At 49.2% G+C, this 15,847-nt stretch overlaps 2 protein-coding genes across 5 annotated transcripts in view; both read left to right on the top strand.

Moving 5' to 3' along the window:
* Positions 1 to 9,471, top strand: part of LOC119091397 (fatty acid hydroxylase domain-containing protein 2) — a 39,555-nt gene extending 30,084 nt beyond the window's left edge. For both annotated transcript variants that reach the window (XM_037214171.1, XM_037214172.1), the window contains 5 exons: positions 2,572 to 2,675; positions 3,075 to 3,220; positions 3,612 to 3,793; positions 6,400 to 6,672; positions 8,284 to 9,471. In XM_037214171.1, the coding sequence (XP_037070066.1) occupies positions 2,572 to 2,675; positions 3,075 to 3,220; positions 3,612 to 3,793; positions 6,400 to 6,672; positions 8,284 to 8,449 (871 nt within the window). In that variant the 3' untranslated portion in view covers positions 8,450 to 9,471. The remainder of the gene's footprint in view (positions 1 to 2,571; positions 2,676 to 3,074; positions 3,221 to 3,611; positions 3,794 to 6,399; positions 6,673 to 8,283) is intronic.
* The window catches only part of LOC119091395 (fatty acid hydroxylase domain-containing protein 2), a 35,785-nt gene that overhangs the window by 1,097 nt on the left and 18,841 nt on the right, over positions 1 to 15,847 (top strand). For 2 of the 3 annotated variants that reach the window (XM_037214168.1, XM_037214170.1), the window contains exon 2: positions 13,290 to 13,438. In XM_037214168.1, the coding sequence (XP_037070063.1) occupies positions 13,302 to 13,438 (137 nt within the window). In that variant the 5' untranslated portion in view covers positions 13,290 to 13,301. Of the gene's footprint in view, positions 1 to 13,203; positions 13,439 to 15,847 lie in introns of those variants that run through there. The other variant, XM_037214169.1, reaches the window with a different exon arrangement.

Here is a 15,847-nt window from a genome sequence, read left to right as displayed (position 1 = left end):
CCTTGCTTTTTCCAACGTATGCTCTGTAATGTTTGCAACGCACTTATTTGCCAAATTGCTGTGTGATAAATCTTACGAAGTCTTGAAGCACGCTGTTAATAGAAAAAGAGATACGAGCATGAAGCTATTACCGTTCAACGAAACGTTATGATAGGCTTACATTACATCCTATGGCGTTTAACTCAGTATCTTTTTTCTATTTGCTTTTTGGCTTTGGGGATGGGTGTATCACAGGCTCTATAGCGGCGCACTGGTTCAAGCTTAAACCAGTGCACATCTTGGTAACAGGCCCTTGCCTCCTGCTGTGCTAATCACAAACGTTCTTTTAGTCGCACCAGCAGAGGTACCACGGCCGTTGTCATGACAGTGGGGTCAATATTTCCTAGGTGTTGACAGTGCGGCGGTGGCACTACCGTTTGCTGTTATTGCTATTATTCGAATAATTGGCTTTGAGGTTTTACAAGGGCATGCTCCTGAAATATGTCCCGAAAGGCAAACACTCCCTTTAGAAAAAGAAATGTTCCACGTTTGAAGATATTGAATCAGGCATTAGCTATTATTAAACAAGCTCATTGATATCTATGGTATAATTCTGAGTCGAAAAAACTGCTCTAGACAACACAATTTCTCTGTTTAGTAAATACGTCCCTCAACAGGTCATTGTTTGACTTCGTCATCGTCCCTCGCACAACATTGATTGAGAGTATCGTATTGACGGCCTTTATATCTAGAAGTCATGCTCACGACCGCCAGATATGAATGAATCGACAATCTCTTGGTCTTGACCGTCGCATGGCTAATGGAATGGCAGGATTTGAATGACTTTTTATGGCATTCCATGCCTGAGTGACCTTGAAATAGTCTACCCCGGATAGTTTGCACATATCCGTGGGCTTCTAGCTCAGAAACTATAGGGATATAGGTCCTAAGGTGGTCAGGGCTGCGAACTGCACCGAATGATCTTCAAGGTGGGTATTTCAGCTCTAAACCCCATACAAATGTGGAACACTCCCTTTAAGTCGAGCAGATATGTGAATATTGAAGCGGATTACGTTCTTGTGTCTTTTACCGATTTGTTTGGAAAAGCCAATCTTGTATTTGTATGTTTTTCAGTGCATTAGCGAGGAACATTATTCACATAGATAAGACAGTAGTATTAGCCTTATTCCTCGGAAAAAAGAGGAAAATGGAGATATTGGGTTGGGTTGATTTTTCGGCAACATGCCTATATCGAAACAATAGCCGAAGTGAATTCCTTCTACTAATTCCTTCTACAGAAGTGAATTCCTTCTGAAATTCACTTCTGCTATTGTTTCGACAACGGCATATTGTCGAAATATCAACCCAACCACATTTCCATTCTTCTGTTTTTGTTCCGAGGAATAAGGTTAATGCTACTGTCTAATCATGTATTTGTGTGGGCTTCCATTGGCGTTGGCCGCCATCATCTGACAGCTGTACGATGTGGCGTAAACTGCGTTTGAACACCTTGACATAACGTCCTTGACCTCAGGTATTTACAATAAATTAGCGTTTTCATCAGCGTTTTAAGTACATTGCCCTTGAGGGGAGTGTCCCACCTTTGGGGCGTATTTCAAAAACATACCCTGGTGAAACCTCAGGACCATTTACGTCCAGAAATAGCGCTGGGTATTGCCATTGCAGCACCATCAAGTTATTAGAAGGATACAAATGTTAGTGACTTTCGAGTCCAAAGTACGCTGTCAACGTTTTGTAACAACGCTACACTTCTTCCTTTTCTGGTAGCCCCAGAAAAGTCCCGATCCTGACTCCGCGACGACTGCAGTTGTCGCGACTGCTGTCGTCACGTCAACTGCCGTCTTCTTGACAACCTCCGTCGTCATGACAGCCGCCGTCGTCATGACGACGGCAGAATCTGTTGAGGGCCGTTGACAGCTGTCGCGGGTTAGAAGTAGCACTCTTGAGCTGTTTCAACCTGCACCTGGCTGGCCTGTGGGCTAAAATGGGCACCTCTGCTGATATGGATGATGCCAGTACAGATGAACGTTTGGGATTGGCACGGCCGGCGGCAGGGGCCAGTTACCGGGAAGCGCATTGGTTGAGGTCTGAGCCAGTGCACGATTATGGACCATGTGATTCTCCATTTCCCGAATCAAAAGTGCACTTCGACAAGAGCCGTTGTGGTAAACGCCATTTGGAAGAAATCTAAGCCATAGTATAACGTGTCGTTGAATTCGCTGGATATTAACCTCATGTGTGCATATATTTTTCTCGTAGTAAAGCGTTTCAAGTTTCCGTAGCATTTGTTATACAGGCATTTTGGCAAATCGTTGTGCTGCAAACGTTACAGAACACACACGTTGGACAAAGCAAGGTAGATAGACCATAATTCTGCCGAGGTAGTGAGCAGGGAGTTCAATGAGATTTCTCCCGCTGGAACAGCTGCTTCAAATCGACATTCTGAGCTATTTAGAAGAATTTAAAGAAAACCGTCTCTACTGACCAAGGCATACGCGTATGATTTGACAATAATTGAGAAGTAAAAAAGGAGGCATGCTCCCTTTAAGTTTTCAACCGGTATGCCCGCAGGCACTTGCAGCAGTTTTGGGGAACCTCTGGAAACTTGTGGCAGTCGATCTGGGATGAAGTGTACGACTTCTTTGAAGGGGACCAGTACAAGCTAGTCATTTATGGTAAGTGTCTCATGCTTTGGTCATGCTTCGAGCCATGTTTCCCTGCACGGCTATTGCCACGCCGTTGAGGAGGGTAAGTCCGGTACGTCCGCGTCGTTTGGGAGGCCCCCGTGTGTCGTTCCCAAGTACTGTGGCCCGTATGATCCGTCTGCACCCGTCAAGCATATTGCCCGGCTGACCGTTGGGTGTTTGAGGACGACTTTGTCTTGTTCGATGACGGCACGCTATACGGATCACGCGAGCCCCGCCTGACAGCAGGCTGTACTGGATCACGCGAGTTTTATCATGTCTGATGTTTGCTTTGATATCTTCAAATGTGTAGCATTCCCTTTAAGCCCGGTTTTCAGTGTATGGCGGTATGTCGTTGCTCCCTAACGACGGCCGCTCCGCCCACCGCAGGGACGCCGATCTTCAGTCTGACGGTGTTCTGGACGGCCGGTATCGTCTACATCGCGATGGACGTGCTGCTGAAGCCTGAGCAGCTGCGTCGCTACAAAATGCAGCCGGGCACCAACGAGCCGGTCGACACGCGCCGCCTGCTGCAGGTCAGCACCTGAGGTCATGTAGTGACGAGTGGAATGGGATGTAAGCTTTCGAGCCAGCTGTTCAATTGGGTCGTCGCCGTATGTCTGGGCGAAATCCATCGGTGAAGGAGTGCCTCTGTGTGCGCAGATTGGTGATGTTTCTCAGCGCATGTGTGGATTAAGACGTCAACTCGTGTTAGTTTGAACGAATTAACCAGAACGAGACCTCTATTCACTCACCTCGGCTAGCCATTCTCTATCATCTCGTGCACTGCAGGGCCTTCCCACCAAACGGCTGCAGATAGTGTCGAGCGTCCCCCAGTCAGTCAGAACTCCGTTCGTCCCCCCCCCCCCCTCCGTCAGCGCCGCCCCTGGGGCTGCTTCGCTCTGCTGACACCGTCACCGCACGCAGGCCGTCTTCTGGGTCCTGTTCAACCAGACGATAGTCGGTGTGCCGGTGATGATCGCGTTCTTCCGGATTCTGGAGCTCCGCGGCTTCGACTCGGGCCGCGAGCTGCCCACCTTCCATTGGGTGCTGTTCGAGCTGGCCGTCTGCATTCTGGTGGAGGAGGTGGGCTTCTACTACACCCACAGGTAAGTGAGAAGGTGGGCGGGTGGGTCCGCCTCCACCTGTAGGATCCTGAGTCTTAGTTCGTCATTTCCATACAGGAATGTACGAAGCCAGTATGAGCAAAATATCAGGTTTTCAGGGATTACAATCTCGATGGCTACCATGGTAATGCGTCTAAGCCTAACAATCTTTGACATCATGTCGCCCAAGCTAACCTAGGTGGTGGCTTGCCAAGCCATGCCAAGTGGAGAATGTCAGAGGGGCCGGTATGGCCAACCGGTTTAGATCAGTATCGTTTGGTTCGAAAACAATATTGGATCCGCATACACTTGAGTGACAGCTGTTGAATGACAGCTGTTAAGATTGTTCGCGTGATCGTGCCGGATTTTCCATCCATAGGCAAACCAACATATGCAAAGTTGTCATTGTACATTTGCTTATCATTGCATGGCTCTGATGATTTTACGTAGCCGTGCAAAGAGATTAATGTCGAATTTGGCGTACCATAGTGACTTAACCTAACCTGATCCAAGGTGAAGAACCCCACCGGACTCAGTTGAACTAAGGGTGACTCAGGCAGCTCAGCTCATGTCAGCCGAACCTAGCAGGCCCTGTCCTACTACAGCCTACAGTAGATCAGCCGAACCTAGCAGAACATAGCAATACATGCCGGCATTTCATAATTCAGATGTGTCGCACCATGTGTTTTTAGTTGCAATAAGTGATGTTGACTTAGAGCGAATGTTTCACGTTTGAAGGTATTGAAGCCAGCATTGAATATGTTGAAACAAGCTCGCTTACAACTATTTATATACTTTTTAAGTGGAAAAGACCGCTCTAGACAGCACAACGGTCCATTTAGTAAATATGCTCCTCAGTGTGCCATGGTGTTATTACGTCGTCGTGCCTTGCACAACATTGATCGAGAGGTAATTGACGGCCGGTTTATCCGGAAATTGCGCTCACGAACGCCAGATATGAACGACTCGGCAATTTTATTTGTTTTGGCGTTGATCCTCGCATGACTAATGGAATGACAGGTCCGAATGGCGTTATTATGGCGTCATGGGCGCTTGGGTGACCCTGAAATACTCTCCACGATATACCTTCCTCGCTTTTCGCTGGCGTTCAGCTCAGAAACTAGAGGGGCTTAGGCCTTAAGTCGGCTAGGATTGTGAACCTCGCGAAAGCTAAACCGAACAACCGAAAGGTCTTCCAGATGTCTGTGTCAGTTCAAAACTCCATATAAATATGGAACACTGTCTTTAAGTCTGATTCCGGGTCACAGGTTTTCTGAGGTATTTGGCCATAGTCTGATACCATGTTTTCCAAGTCCCTTCATGGTTACTGGGTAGCTCTTGGCCCGACACTGCTGTTCTAAAAAAGCGAGTCTTTGTCTGATTCATATATTGAACAAATTGATTGGCTTCAGAGTCCCAAACGTCATGGACTCAGATCGAGTCCGATTTAGCTCGCCCCCAGACATGGTTGGAGCATAGTGTATCTAGCGTAATTTTGCCGGTGAGAGATCGGGAGTAACGTGCACAGGCAGCTATGCGCCGATATCCAGACCAAACGCATCCAGATCAGAGATCACCATGTTCGAAAATGAAGTTTTGCCACGGCACCTGACGTGTGCAAGGCACACTGCCCATCTTAAACACAAGACGTCCAACCTATGGGTTGTGCTACCGGCGAAGAAAATGATTCTCACTTTTTTGGACATGACAGCTATCAGCGCGTCGCAGCAAATTGTTCTGGTGCTGCGGTGGTCGTCGGGGTAGGTTTAGAGCGCTGCGTTGTGTGCAAGTAAGACATGAACATACTTCATCTTGATGGAGAACCCTGAACTCGAACCTAGGATTATGTTTGTCAAGTATGAAAGCGATGAACCATGGGAATATTAGCGGAGAGGAGTGCACGGCAATCAGTCGGTGATTCGCTGGCTGGAGTCGCCTGCAAAGCAAGATGCATTATTTTCACCTCCGCTTACAGTACATCAACTCACGATCCACATGGTCTCTGTTTCACGTATCAATTATTCAGCACAGTACATTTTGCGCCGGGAGGGTGCTGGGTATGACATCATTTGATGGGTAAAATAAGTGCCGCGGCCACTGCGTCAGGTACTAATCAAGACTACGGACAAAGGCGTGCATAACTGTCGCGAACAGAACGCCTTGGCAGGATGAACTTGGATGGTGTAGATGTGACAACATCTACGGTTTCCAGCCACGTTTCCCTTGGATATATGTGTCTACACCGGCGCCGTTTTCACGAAAGGCATGCTCCTTGTTGCGTAGGATCGTACGTCTCCTTACGCCGAGTCCTTGTCGCCTGCTCTTGATCTTGATATATCGGTCACCATTGCCTCTCACTCACACACTACTGCTCGCCAAGCTCATGCCGCCGCCTGCATTGCAGATAATTAATGGTAATCTCTATTGACGCTTTTGTAATTTCCAGCATAACGGACGAGACGTCATCCATCCGTTTTTTCTGTGACAAGAAGGTCGTGTAGCCAGCATGCTTTGAAACTGACTGCATTTCCTCCTTACCGCTTTTCAACGCTAAGTTGCGTGGTCTAGGGCTTCAGTATACCCTCTTGTTGTCCTCCCATCTGTTGCAGACTGCTGCACCATAAGCTGGTCTACAAGCACATTCACAAGTGGCATCACGAGTGGACGTCTCCCATCTCGATCACGGCGCTGTACGCCCATCCGGTGGAACACGTGCTCTCCAACTACTTGCCGATCTTCCTGGGCGTGCTGGTCATGGGCAGCCACGTGGCTACCTCTTGGCTCTGGTTCGGCATGGCCATCCTCTCCACCATCAACGCCCACTCGGGCTACCATCTGCCGTTCTTCCCCAGCCCGGAGGCACACGACTTTCACCACCTGAAGTAAGTGTGGACCGACCTTGGTGGCCCGGAAAACAGTCATGTTGGATGACCGCTACTGCTTATAGTTTTCTTTTTCACACGTTGGTAGGTTTCGTTGTCAACGACCATCGCTTTTGTTTTGAGACCATGCCTGTCAGAAAGACGGCATTAGAACATTTCGTTGGTTGTGTAACCCAATTTTATTAGAGGACAGCTTGTCGGAAGCGCCCAGCTCCTCGGTGGTATCTTGTCACATCAGGCTGCCCAAGGTTTTGTTCCACACCTGTTTATCTGCCTGCCAAATGTTTTATTGCTGGGTACAACGACATGATCGAAGCGGACAAACGTTAGAGCTGACTGTGGTTTTTCGGTTTAGCTTGTATTGCTATCGCTATTGCTCCTGTGTCAGACACTACTAGAGGAAATCGTGTGGTACACTTAGACACTTGTCAATGAAGTTATTACCATAGAAAATCCACAAGATGGGCCGCGGAATGTAATTACAAACTCAAAACGTCGCGACCGTGTTTTTGAAATGGGCCACCGTGTGAGAGCTTGCTGATTCCGTCTGATCGTTCTGGTGTCCTTGCAAAAGCACACGGCTGTTTCAGTGATGTTTTCGAAGTATGCGCTGCTTATCTTGACATCGCATATATTGCTGACACCGTCCCATACGTTATGTGCCTGAGGTTGTGGGCCCTGTCCCGTCCCTCCCCGCCCCATTGCCATCTGGGCCTCTTTCAACATATCCTGTTCCCAGCTGGTCACGGTGCGCCCCTCTCCTTCCCCTCTCATTCCCCTTTCCGTTCCCACCTGAACACCGTCTGTTTGTTTGCTGTTAATTATCTATCGTTAACGTGAATCAGCACATGGTGTGGTGGGTGGATTGGTGCAAAACCGGAACCATTACATCTGAGCGCCGTTCCTTCTGATAACGAAAATCAGTCATCACCGCCAAGAAACCCACGGCCCACCGCCCACGTGTCCGATGTGCTAGCTGAGACGGGCCGCGTGTCCCCGCCGCTCTGGTTCACACATGGCGAACTCCGGCCGGCGGCGGACACCCGGCTCGGTAACGCCATACAGCCAGCCCTCAGCTGCCACTGCCCTCTGGAGGCTTTTAAGTAAATCGTTTGGTTTGGGGGAGAGATGCTCGGGAAATTTTTGCTATCTGGTGTCCCTTGCAATTCTGTAAACCGATGCCTCTGAGATATACATTGAGTTGCTTACTGGAAATGCGCACGTAAAAGTTTTGTATAATGCGGCCTGTCTCACTCAGTATCGAAATTCTGATTCCATGCTACCGAGGCCAGCTCAGAACATAACACAGCGTTTTGGATTTTCATATGGATGACTACACAAGCAAGAGGGATTAGGTGCTGGTGGGTTTTCAGTTTGGAACATGTGAGCAATGAGGTCCGACAGTCTCAATTTCAATTAAGTATTTAAGGTGTTACCTAGCCTAGATCCGAAGCTGTGATACACTGGAGGTGCAGCCAGACCGTAGTGTTTGTATATTTCCCGTTTGAAGGAACTAGAAGATGAAAGGGAAGTCACCTCAACCATCCCACCCCGTTCCCATCTGGGCCATTACCGTACCTCGCCGAGCCTGACGACTCTACTCTGTGACAGGTTTAACCAGTGTTTCGGCGTGCTGGGCGTGCTGGACCGCCTGCACGGCACGGACGACAAGTTCCGCCAGCAGCCGAACTACCAGCGGCACGTGATGCAGCTGAGCCTGGTGCCGCTGCGACAGATGTACCCGGAGCCCGAGAAGAAGGGCGCCAAGGAGCATTGAGCGGCTGGGAAGCGGATGCCGAGGACAAGCTGCCCTCGGCGCCCTGAAGGCCAACAGAGTCGGCTTTCCTGTGCTGGCCGGTAGCTGCGATGCCTGTGATTAGGCCTCTAACAGAAGCTTGCTGTTTTCCCGTCAATGGAATGTCGGAAATCCCTGATAGGCATAGTAATATGGTACATATTGATTCTGTCGCGCCAGGTTTGTAGCTAAAGCTAGCCGACTTCCCCGGGGTCATATATGAGGAACATTAGGCCACTCGTAAGGAAAGGCCGCCCCATATAGGCGGCCTTTCTTCAGCATCTCACAAACCTTATAGGTTTGTGAGATGCTGTAAATCTAAGTTTTTAAAGACATTGGGGTCTGTGCTGCAAGACAATTATTGTATGTGTTACCAACACCAGCCCGGTCATCCTGCGCTTTTGTTGGAAGATGCGCTGAATCTTTCACATAAAATGTACCGGCAAGTTCTATATTTTATTTAGCCCTTATACTTGCATTGGTAGCGCACTACGTACCCGTGACACGGCTTTATGCAGGTCATCAAGGTGCAAAAATCACATCCTGGTCGGTGATTCGTTGATGTCGAGTTGTCTATGGGGGGAAAGCGTTAGACAACAGTGTGATTTTGCATCAGGCATTGCGACGTGATGATGAGACATACGTGTCGCACAAATCCAATGTTGCTCGTGTCTGGAGCCGGTCTGTTTCTGGGGTTGACGTTGACACCACACGCCACCCTCTGAGGGTAGCGATATGACTGTCACGTTAGCTTCATCTGCGCAGTCGACGGTCAGTTGGTCACCACCGGCGTGACGTGAGACACACGACTTGGGCAGAAAATCACCGGCGCCGGCCTGGTGGGCCCGCTACGGTGTTGACGCGTTAGGACCGGACGCCAGATAAAGCCTCATATCAAGTCCTGCGCAGAACATTGGTGGCGGTGCGCAGGCCTGTCTTAGTTTCACCGTTCAGTGTGCTTTTCTTCGCTGTGTTTGATTACCGCTTTAATACATTAGTCATACCAAAAATGTTGTTTCCTGCTTCGAGCTGACAGGTTTTCACTGAACGCATCTGTGAATTTGCACATTCTGCCTAGAAAACATTTCCACAATCGCAAATAGCGGTTGTTCTTTTGCCGGGTGACAAGATTTTTGCAAGTTTACGATCGTGAAAAACTCAGTCGTTCTGATTTTTGTAACTATTTTGTTGTCGAGTGGGCGAGCTAAGCTAACGTCGCAGTTGTTCACAACTCTGAACTGAATTATTTCGCGTGCAATGGCACATTTCGTTTAAACGAAATGCGTTTAGAGATGCTTTCCGCATCCTAGTAAAACTGTATTGTTGGATGGGATTTTGGGTATGAAATGCGAGTTTATTCGTCCACACATTGCATACTATAATCATTTAGTGTCACAGGAAATATGCATAGTCCCGGATAAGGAACTGAACTATTCTATATAAGGAACTTTTCACTCCGACCTAAGTCATTTGTGGTCCTTTAATATAGTGCTTTATAGTCCTAAGTAAGAATCCTTTATGAAGCTATCACTCACAGGTAACTGATTCAAACAAAATACTCCCTCGGCCACCGCTGACGGGAAAATCCGATTTCGTTTATCTAATCGAAGTGCTACGTTTGCTTGCCACCGCCATTGCGAGCAAATTTTTAAAGTAGCATTTCACGTCAGCCACAATATTATTATATACGAGTTGGTCAGTCGGGTTGTCACAGGATACTGCGCGTTCGCAAGGACTTGGAAGTCGTGTGCATTACGCCCCCGCAGTTCCATTGTAAAGCATTGCCATTGTGATGCTGAGAGGACTCTTCTTTCCCCGGACCACATCTTCCTGATTTTGTCAGCGAAAAAAATGGCACCCTGTTCTCCTCGGGCCACGCATTCTTGGTTTTGGCAGCGAATAAATGACACTCTGTTTCCCCCGGACCATGTATCTTTGGGAGCGAATATTACACCCATCAAAACCTCACAACAACTCACAATACAATCACGACTTTCCGTGAACATCAAGAGCTTTACGACGAAACGCATCCCGAAGCTTGGTATGCGTTAAAAGTTAAGATATCACTATCACTCGGCACCTCGACAGATCGGATGACCGCTCTCAGTTTGTCGCACCCCTCAAAATGTTCGGTTTTTCAGTTGTAGCACAGCACACGCTAGGTTCCTAGCAAGCCGCCCGGGCTTTCTGTCCACCACCTGGCCGACCGGTAACCGCTGTGCTGAGTTCAGCCAGGGAGACGCACCTGCAGGGGTCACATACAACGAATATTCCGTGATAGGTCTCTGGTTACAATTGACCCGAGTTGCTACAGCCTGGCGAGGGTCGTTGAGTCCTAAATGTTGGGCTGGCACACTGTTGTGAATAGCTAAAAGAACATCACCGTACGCGAATGTGTTCGGGGGCTTATCTCCATGGTATGCTGAAAAGCCTTTCATCGTCCATTTAGCGTCGGGTCGAAACTTCGTCTCCAGGAGACGGGTTGTCACAGTATACTGCGCGTTCACGAGAACTTGGAGATCTTGTGCATTACGCCCCTGCAGTTCTATGGTAGAACACTTAGGGAATAAGAAATGAACGGCTCTTAAGCCTCTACCGTTCCACTCTCAAAAGCATCTGCAAAGGGGCGTATTAAAAGTACGATTAAAGCAGTATTAAAATATCACGGTCACGACCTAGCAAAACTGCCTCCCAGCAGTGGACGAACTCAGTCCATCTTGTGGCGTCGACTGAGCCCGAGCGAACCCTTGGCCGGACCCTAGGGCTACCGCCGTCTAATGGTGAGCTGGAGTGCTCACCATCGGGGCACCTAAACGCGTAGGGCCACATCCAAGTGCCCCGCGCTTCTCGGGGCGTCCCGTTCTACACGGAGAAACCGCTGGAGAGGAGATGACCCTTGTTGGCAGCGGAGGGGGGGGGGGGGGGCGGAAGACCCACCGCTGGCTGCTGCGGGGCGCCTGACGCGGCCTCCACCCGCCTTCTGGGAGGTGGAACTGCCTCTCCCGTGGGACCAGGCCCGAGGCCCGCACCCGACGGCCGATTGGCTGCCTTGACCTTCTCCTGCTCGAGCAGGCGAGCGTGTTTGGCGTCAGAGGCACATCTTTCTGCCTCATGACGCTCCAGATTGTCCAGTGTCATTCCCCTAGGCTCAGTCGGCACCGTCGGTACTGAGGCTCTTAAGGTGGTGGGCTGCGGAGCAGGCGCTCGCACCTTCCCGGCGAGGACCGCGAGGCTCACTCCCGGCATGCATTCAGCGTCCCCCGCCGGTGCGGGCTGGGGCGGCGACACAGCGGCTTGGGACTTGGCCCACGTCTCAGAAGGGGCGCGGGCTGCCAACGAGACGGGAGAAGGCAATGCCACTGCAGTGACGGCTGGCGTCTGAGACATCGGCGTCACAGTAAGGTGTGTAAAGAGTTAAATGGGGTGTGCTGCAGTCATCTCATTCAGGGAAAGTTGGTGTATGATGGGGCCTATGATGTGGCTTTATGCTACTTTTGGGTGACTCATTTCTTATGTGTTCTTTTCTTCACGAAAAGATAGGTTCTTTGTAGTTTTTAGGGCTATAATTTCCTTCCCCCTAACGTAAGCTGGGTATGCATGATTTAAAGTTGCGTGAGGTGTCTGCTGTTTGCCCCAGCAAACCCACCAAAGGCACATCTGCAGTGCAATGGTCACTCGCGTGCTCCCGCCAGGCATACTTACCACGGGCTGCCTGGTCACGACACGAGTCTCCTGTGTGGCCGAACATCCGGCACCTTGAACACATCATCGGGTTCGGAATAGAAAGGTGCACATTCACTTTATTATAACCCACCCTACCCGCAGATGGCATGTCAGAAGGTTAAACCTAAGTACGATGTTGTTTACGGGCGAAACGGCAAGCGTGTCACTTAAAAATCAGCCAGGCCGTCGATAATTTCGTCGCAACCTACATCTTTCCAGTCAAGACGGTTCATGATACCTTTTGCCGAATTTTCGCTCCCGTGGACTTCCACCGTCGTCGCGACCGACACGAACGTCTTGCTTTCTGCGTCCCGAGCACAGTACACGAGCCTGTCCGATGTCATAGCCCGTCTCGCCTCGTCTCCGTTCTCAAACTATGCTTCGATCCCACCGCCCCTCAGACCATCACAGCGGAAAACCATTCAAAGTCTATGACAGCCATTTTGCCCTTGAAACAGTAAAAAGGGATAACAGCACCTTCTCGGAAGTTTGAAACGTCAAGATTTGAGTGGCATGGCGGACGCAGGGTAAAAGGGGTAAAAGCAGCTGACGCACAATCACTTGTAACGGAATCGTTACATCCCCTTTTTCTGGATGCAGGTTTTTTCTTTGAAGTCGCCATGTACGTACGGTTAAGCATTCGGCACCGAAACCTCGTACTCAACTCGGAGCCCAGATGAGGAACGGCCCACCCACCGAATTGGGAGGTGGTGCCGCCACAGTCCTCGGCGTTATATGGGGCGAACGACGCCCGCCACCCGGCCAGGGGTAATCGGGGAGACTCGCTTTCCATTCGACTTTTATCCATTTGAATTCTTCCACTTGCCGTTCGGCCCCGAAATCATCATAGCTAAGCAACACGAAATCCGTTGACAAATATTAGGTGCTTCTGACTGCGTGGGTGCGCCGGTTTCAATTCTGCAGCTCTGCTCTCGATCTATCGCCTGGGCCGGCCTCCGCGCGGCCGGACCCAGTCACCTTGTGTACATTGTACTCAAGGTCGGGCTGAGGGCGGCACTTGTGTGGCAGGGCGAGGCCGGGCAGCGTCTCTCCGCATGAGTGCCGGGTTTTCGCCAGTATTTGCGTAGTGTGCTGACTGGTCCGGGGCACGATGCAGGAGATGCGGGGGCCGCGCCCTGAGGCGCGTGAGGGTGCCCTCAGGTCGTTGCTCAGCTCTATCCAGAGCTCCGTATTCGTGATCGGCTCGGCCTTAGTGGTCCTAGCGGCCTTCAGGAACACAATCACATGGTAAGGACGCCCTTTACAAAACTCTTCTGCGTTTCGTGCCCCCATTGGATACTGATGTTATGAAATGATGCTCTCATGACGTCATGTTACTACTCGACTCTGTCAGCACTTCACATTGTTTGAAAATGCAGGATATCCGTGGTCAGGTTGATTTCTGACAAATAGACGTTTGACGTCACGGACGTCACCGGCGTCATGCAACCTCTCTAACCTTTCTGGACCTGTATACAATGAGATGAGGTCAAAGATAGCATGTATGCAAGAATGTTCAGCACACCGATTGCAATGATCTGATTTATTAACGACTGTGGTTCGGTGTGAGAATACCGTTCTGAAAATTGACATGAGATCATCCATGGCAGATATAATTGACATCGTGATGTATCTAAAAACAAAAACAAAGTCAGCTTTGTTGCCTGGAGGTGCTTGACGACATCATAGGCCCTGTCTCGGAAAGCACAATGAGGAAATAAGTTTGGTGAGGTTAGTCGTCGTCGCCGTCACTGGCACGCGCCGCTGCAAGACGAAATTGTTCATCTGACGTTTTTAAGGCACCAGACGCCATCAATTATCCTGAAACAAGAACAGTTCATGGGAGTCTTATCAGCTTACCTTACAAACACAGTAATAACGATAACCATGGCATACGCCGGCCAGACGTCGGGCCGTTCAAGGCCCTAGAATAGAAGGTATGACCGTCCGGCCGAATTCCGCAGCTTCGACTGATGACGTCACAAGTGTACTCCGCACGTAATGGTCAACGGCGGATGCATGCCTATCGCAGTTTGCTTGGTTTTTTAAAACGGTTCTGAGACCGGAAGCCCTTAAATATTTTTGGTTAGATCATCAATAGACTATCTTTTCTCCGAACAAGCATAATATCAGGTCTAAAGGTTATGAATCATTAATTGGTTGGCTTCCCAGCCGAGCGCCTTGGGCTGGAAGGCCGGGAGATATGGCTTACGAGGATTTTTCGAGAAGTAAGTGCCTAATTTGGAAATTCATGTGCAAACGGAGAGTAAAAGGGCGCATCTTCAAAGAAACAACAATTAGAAATCATGCTGATATGAAAGGTCAAGGTCAGGTCAAAAGCCTGCAGACCCCCCTTTGCATTACTGTTTATGTGGGTTGGGCCTACTGAAGCATGTTTCATCTCTTAAAAATTCGTCTCTTCGGCTAAGTGAGGATGCCGTGTGACGAACATGCTGATGCCGTATAGGGGTCAGGTCAAGGTCATGCCATAGGTTGACGTGACAATTTAATTTATTTATGCGACCCATGATTCGAAATATTTTCACATCCATTCTGCTCGCGTTATGATTATTAAACGTCAGCTTTGATTTTGTTAGCCAGAACATTGTCAAGATGTAGGCGGGACGCCGAGATGAGATCATAGGTCAACATAGCATGCAGTAAGTAAGTCATGTCATGCATGTTTCCGGACTACTTATCACACAGGAGAGTCATCTTAGTGCGCGAACACATCAAAACCTGTCGTTTGCCACAACCTTCTCTGGTCTCTCAAAGGCATTCAATAGCCATGGGCGGGTTAGGAACTCTGGGCTCGTCTGGTTTGAAATGCAGATCTCATAATTTTCAAACGGGTAGAAGTTTCAGTATTCTTCAAGTACTTCACCTTTTTTAGAAGAAGAAAAATCTCCACCGCGAGCGTTTTACGCGCAGTGCGGCACGGGCTCAACCAGCTCGCGTTAGCAGGATTGCCCGACTTTGAAATCATACAATCCAAACGACATCTTTAGCACCAAAAATAATGAGCAGGCAATTAACATTATTCACCACGTCGTTTCGACCACTGCTACTCACAATGCTCGCATGATTGCCTATCATCATCAAGAAATAACCATCTGATAATATAATATTTTCGGCCACAAACAGGTCATGATTTTTAACACGCAGACAGCCGACGATTTATAGCATGTACTAAAAGGGCAACATAAGCACCAAATTACGTACATTCGAGCAATCAAAAAGTATCCCAGTTCTTCACATTCGTGTCTCGAATTGATATTCCCAAACAGACAGCACAGAGAAAAACCCAACAATGTCGGCGGAACTGAAGCAATTCCAGCAGTCTTAAAAAACGGACCAAGCCACGGGAACCAAACACCGAAGCCAAGCCAACGTTTTCGGTACGGTACATTGACGTCTATTAGCGCAGTGCATCTCATACATGAGTCCGGATAATGTGATTCACACTTATTAGGACCAAACGCATCGTGACGACATTGTCGCTTAAACTACAACATTTGGGTTCAATTAATATGACTACTCCGTTGCCGTGACATGCTGCCATCATGTGCAGAGGGACTGTCGTAGTACCCTCTTAAAGTAGTGCACCTCTTGTACAATTCCAACGAGCAAGGCTTGAAATCGCTCTGACATCCAGAG

Source organism: Pollicipes pollicipes, unplaced genomic scaffold (assembly GCF_011947565.3).
Source record: "Pollicipes pollicipes isolate AB1234 unplaced genomic scaffold, Ppol_2.1 Scaffold_3447;HRSCAF=4054_pilon_pilon_pilon, whole genome shotgun sequence".
Taxonomy (NCBI): domain Eukaryota; kingdom Metazoa; phylum Arthropoda; class Thecostraca; order Pollicipedomorpha; family Pollicipedidae; genus Pollicipes; species Pollicipes pollicipes.
This window is presented reverse-complemented; position numbering and strand designations above follow the sequence as displayed.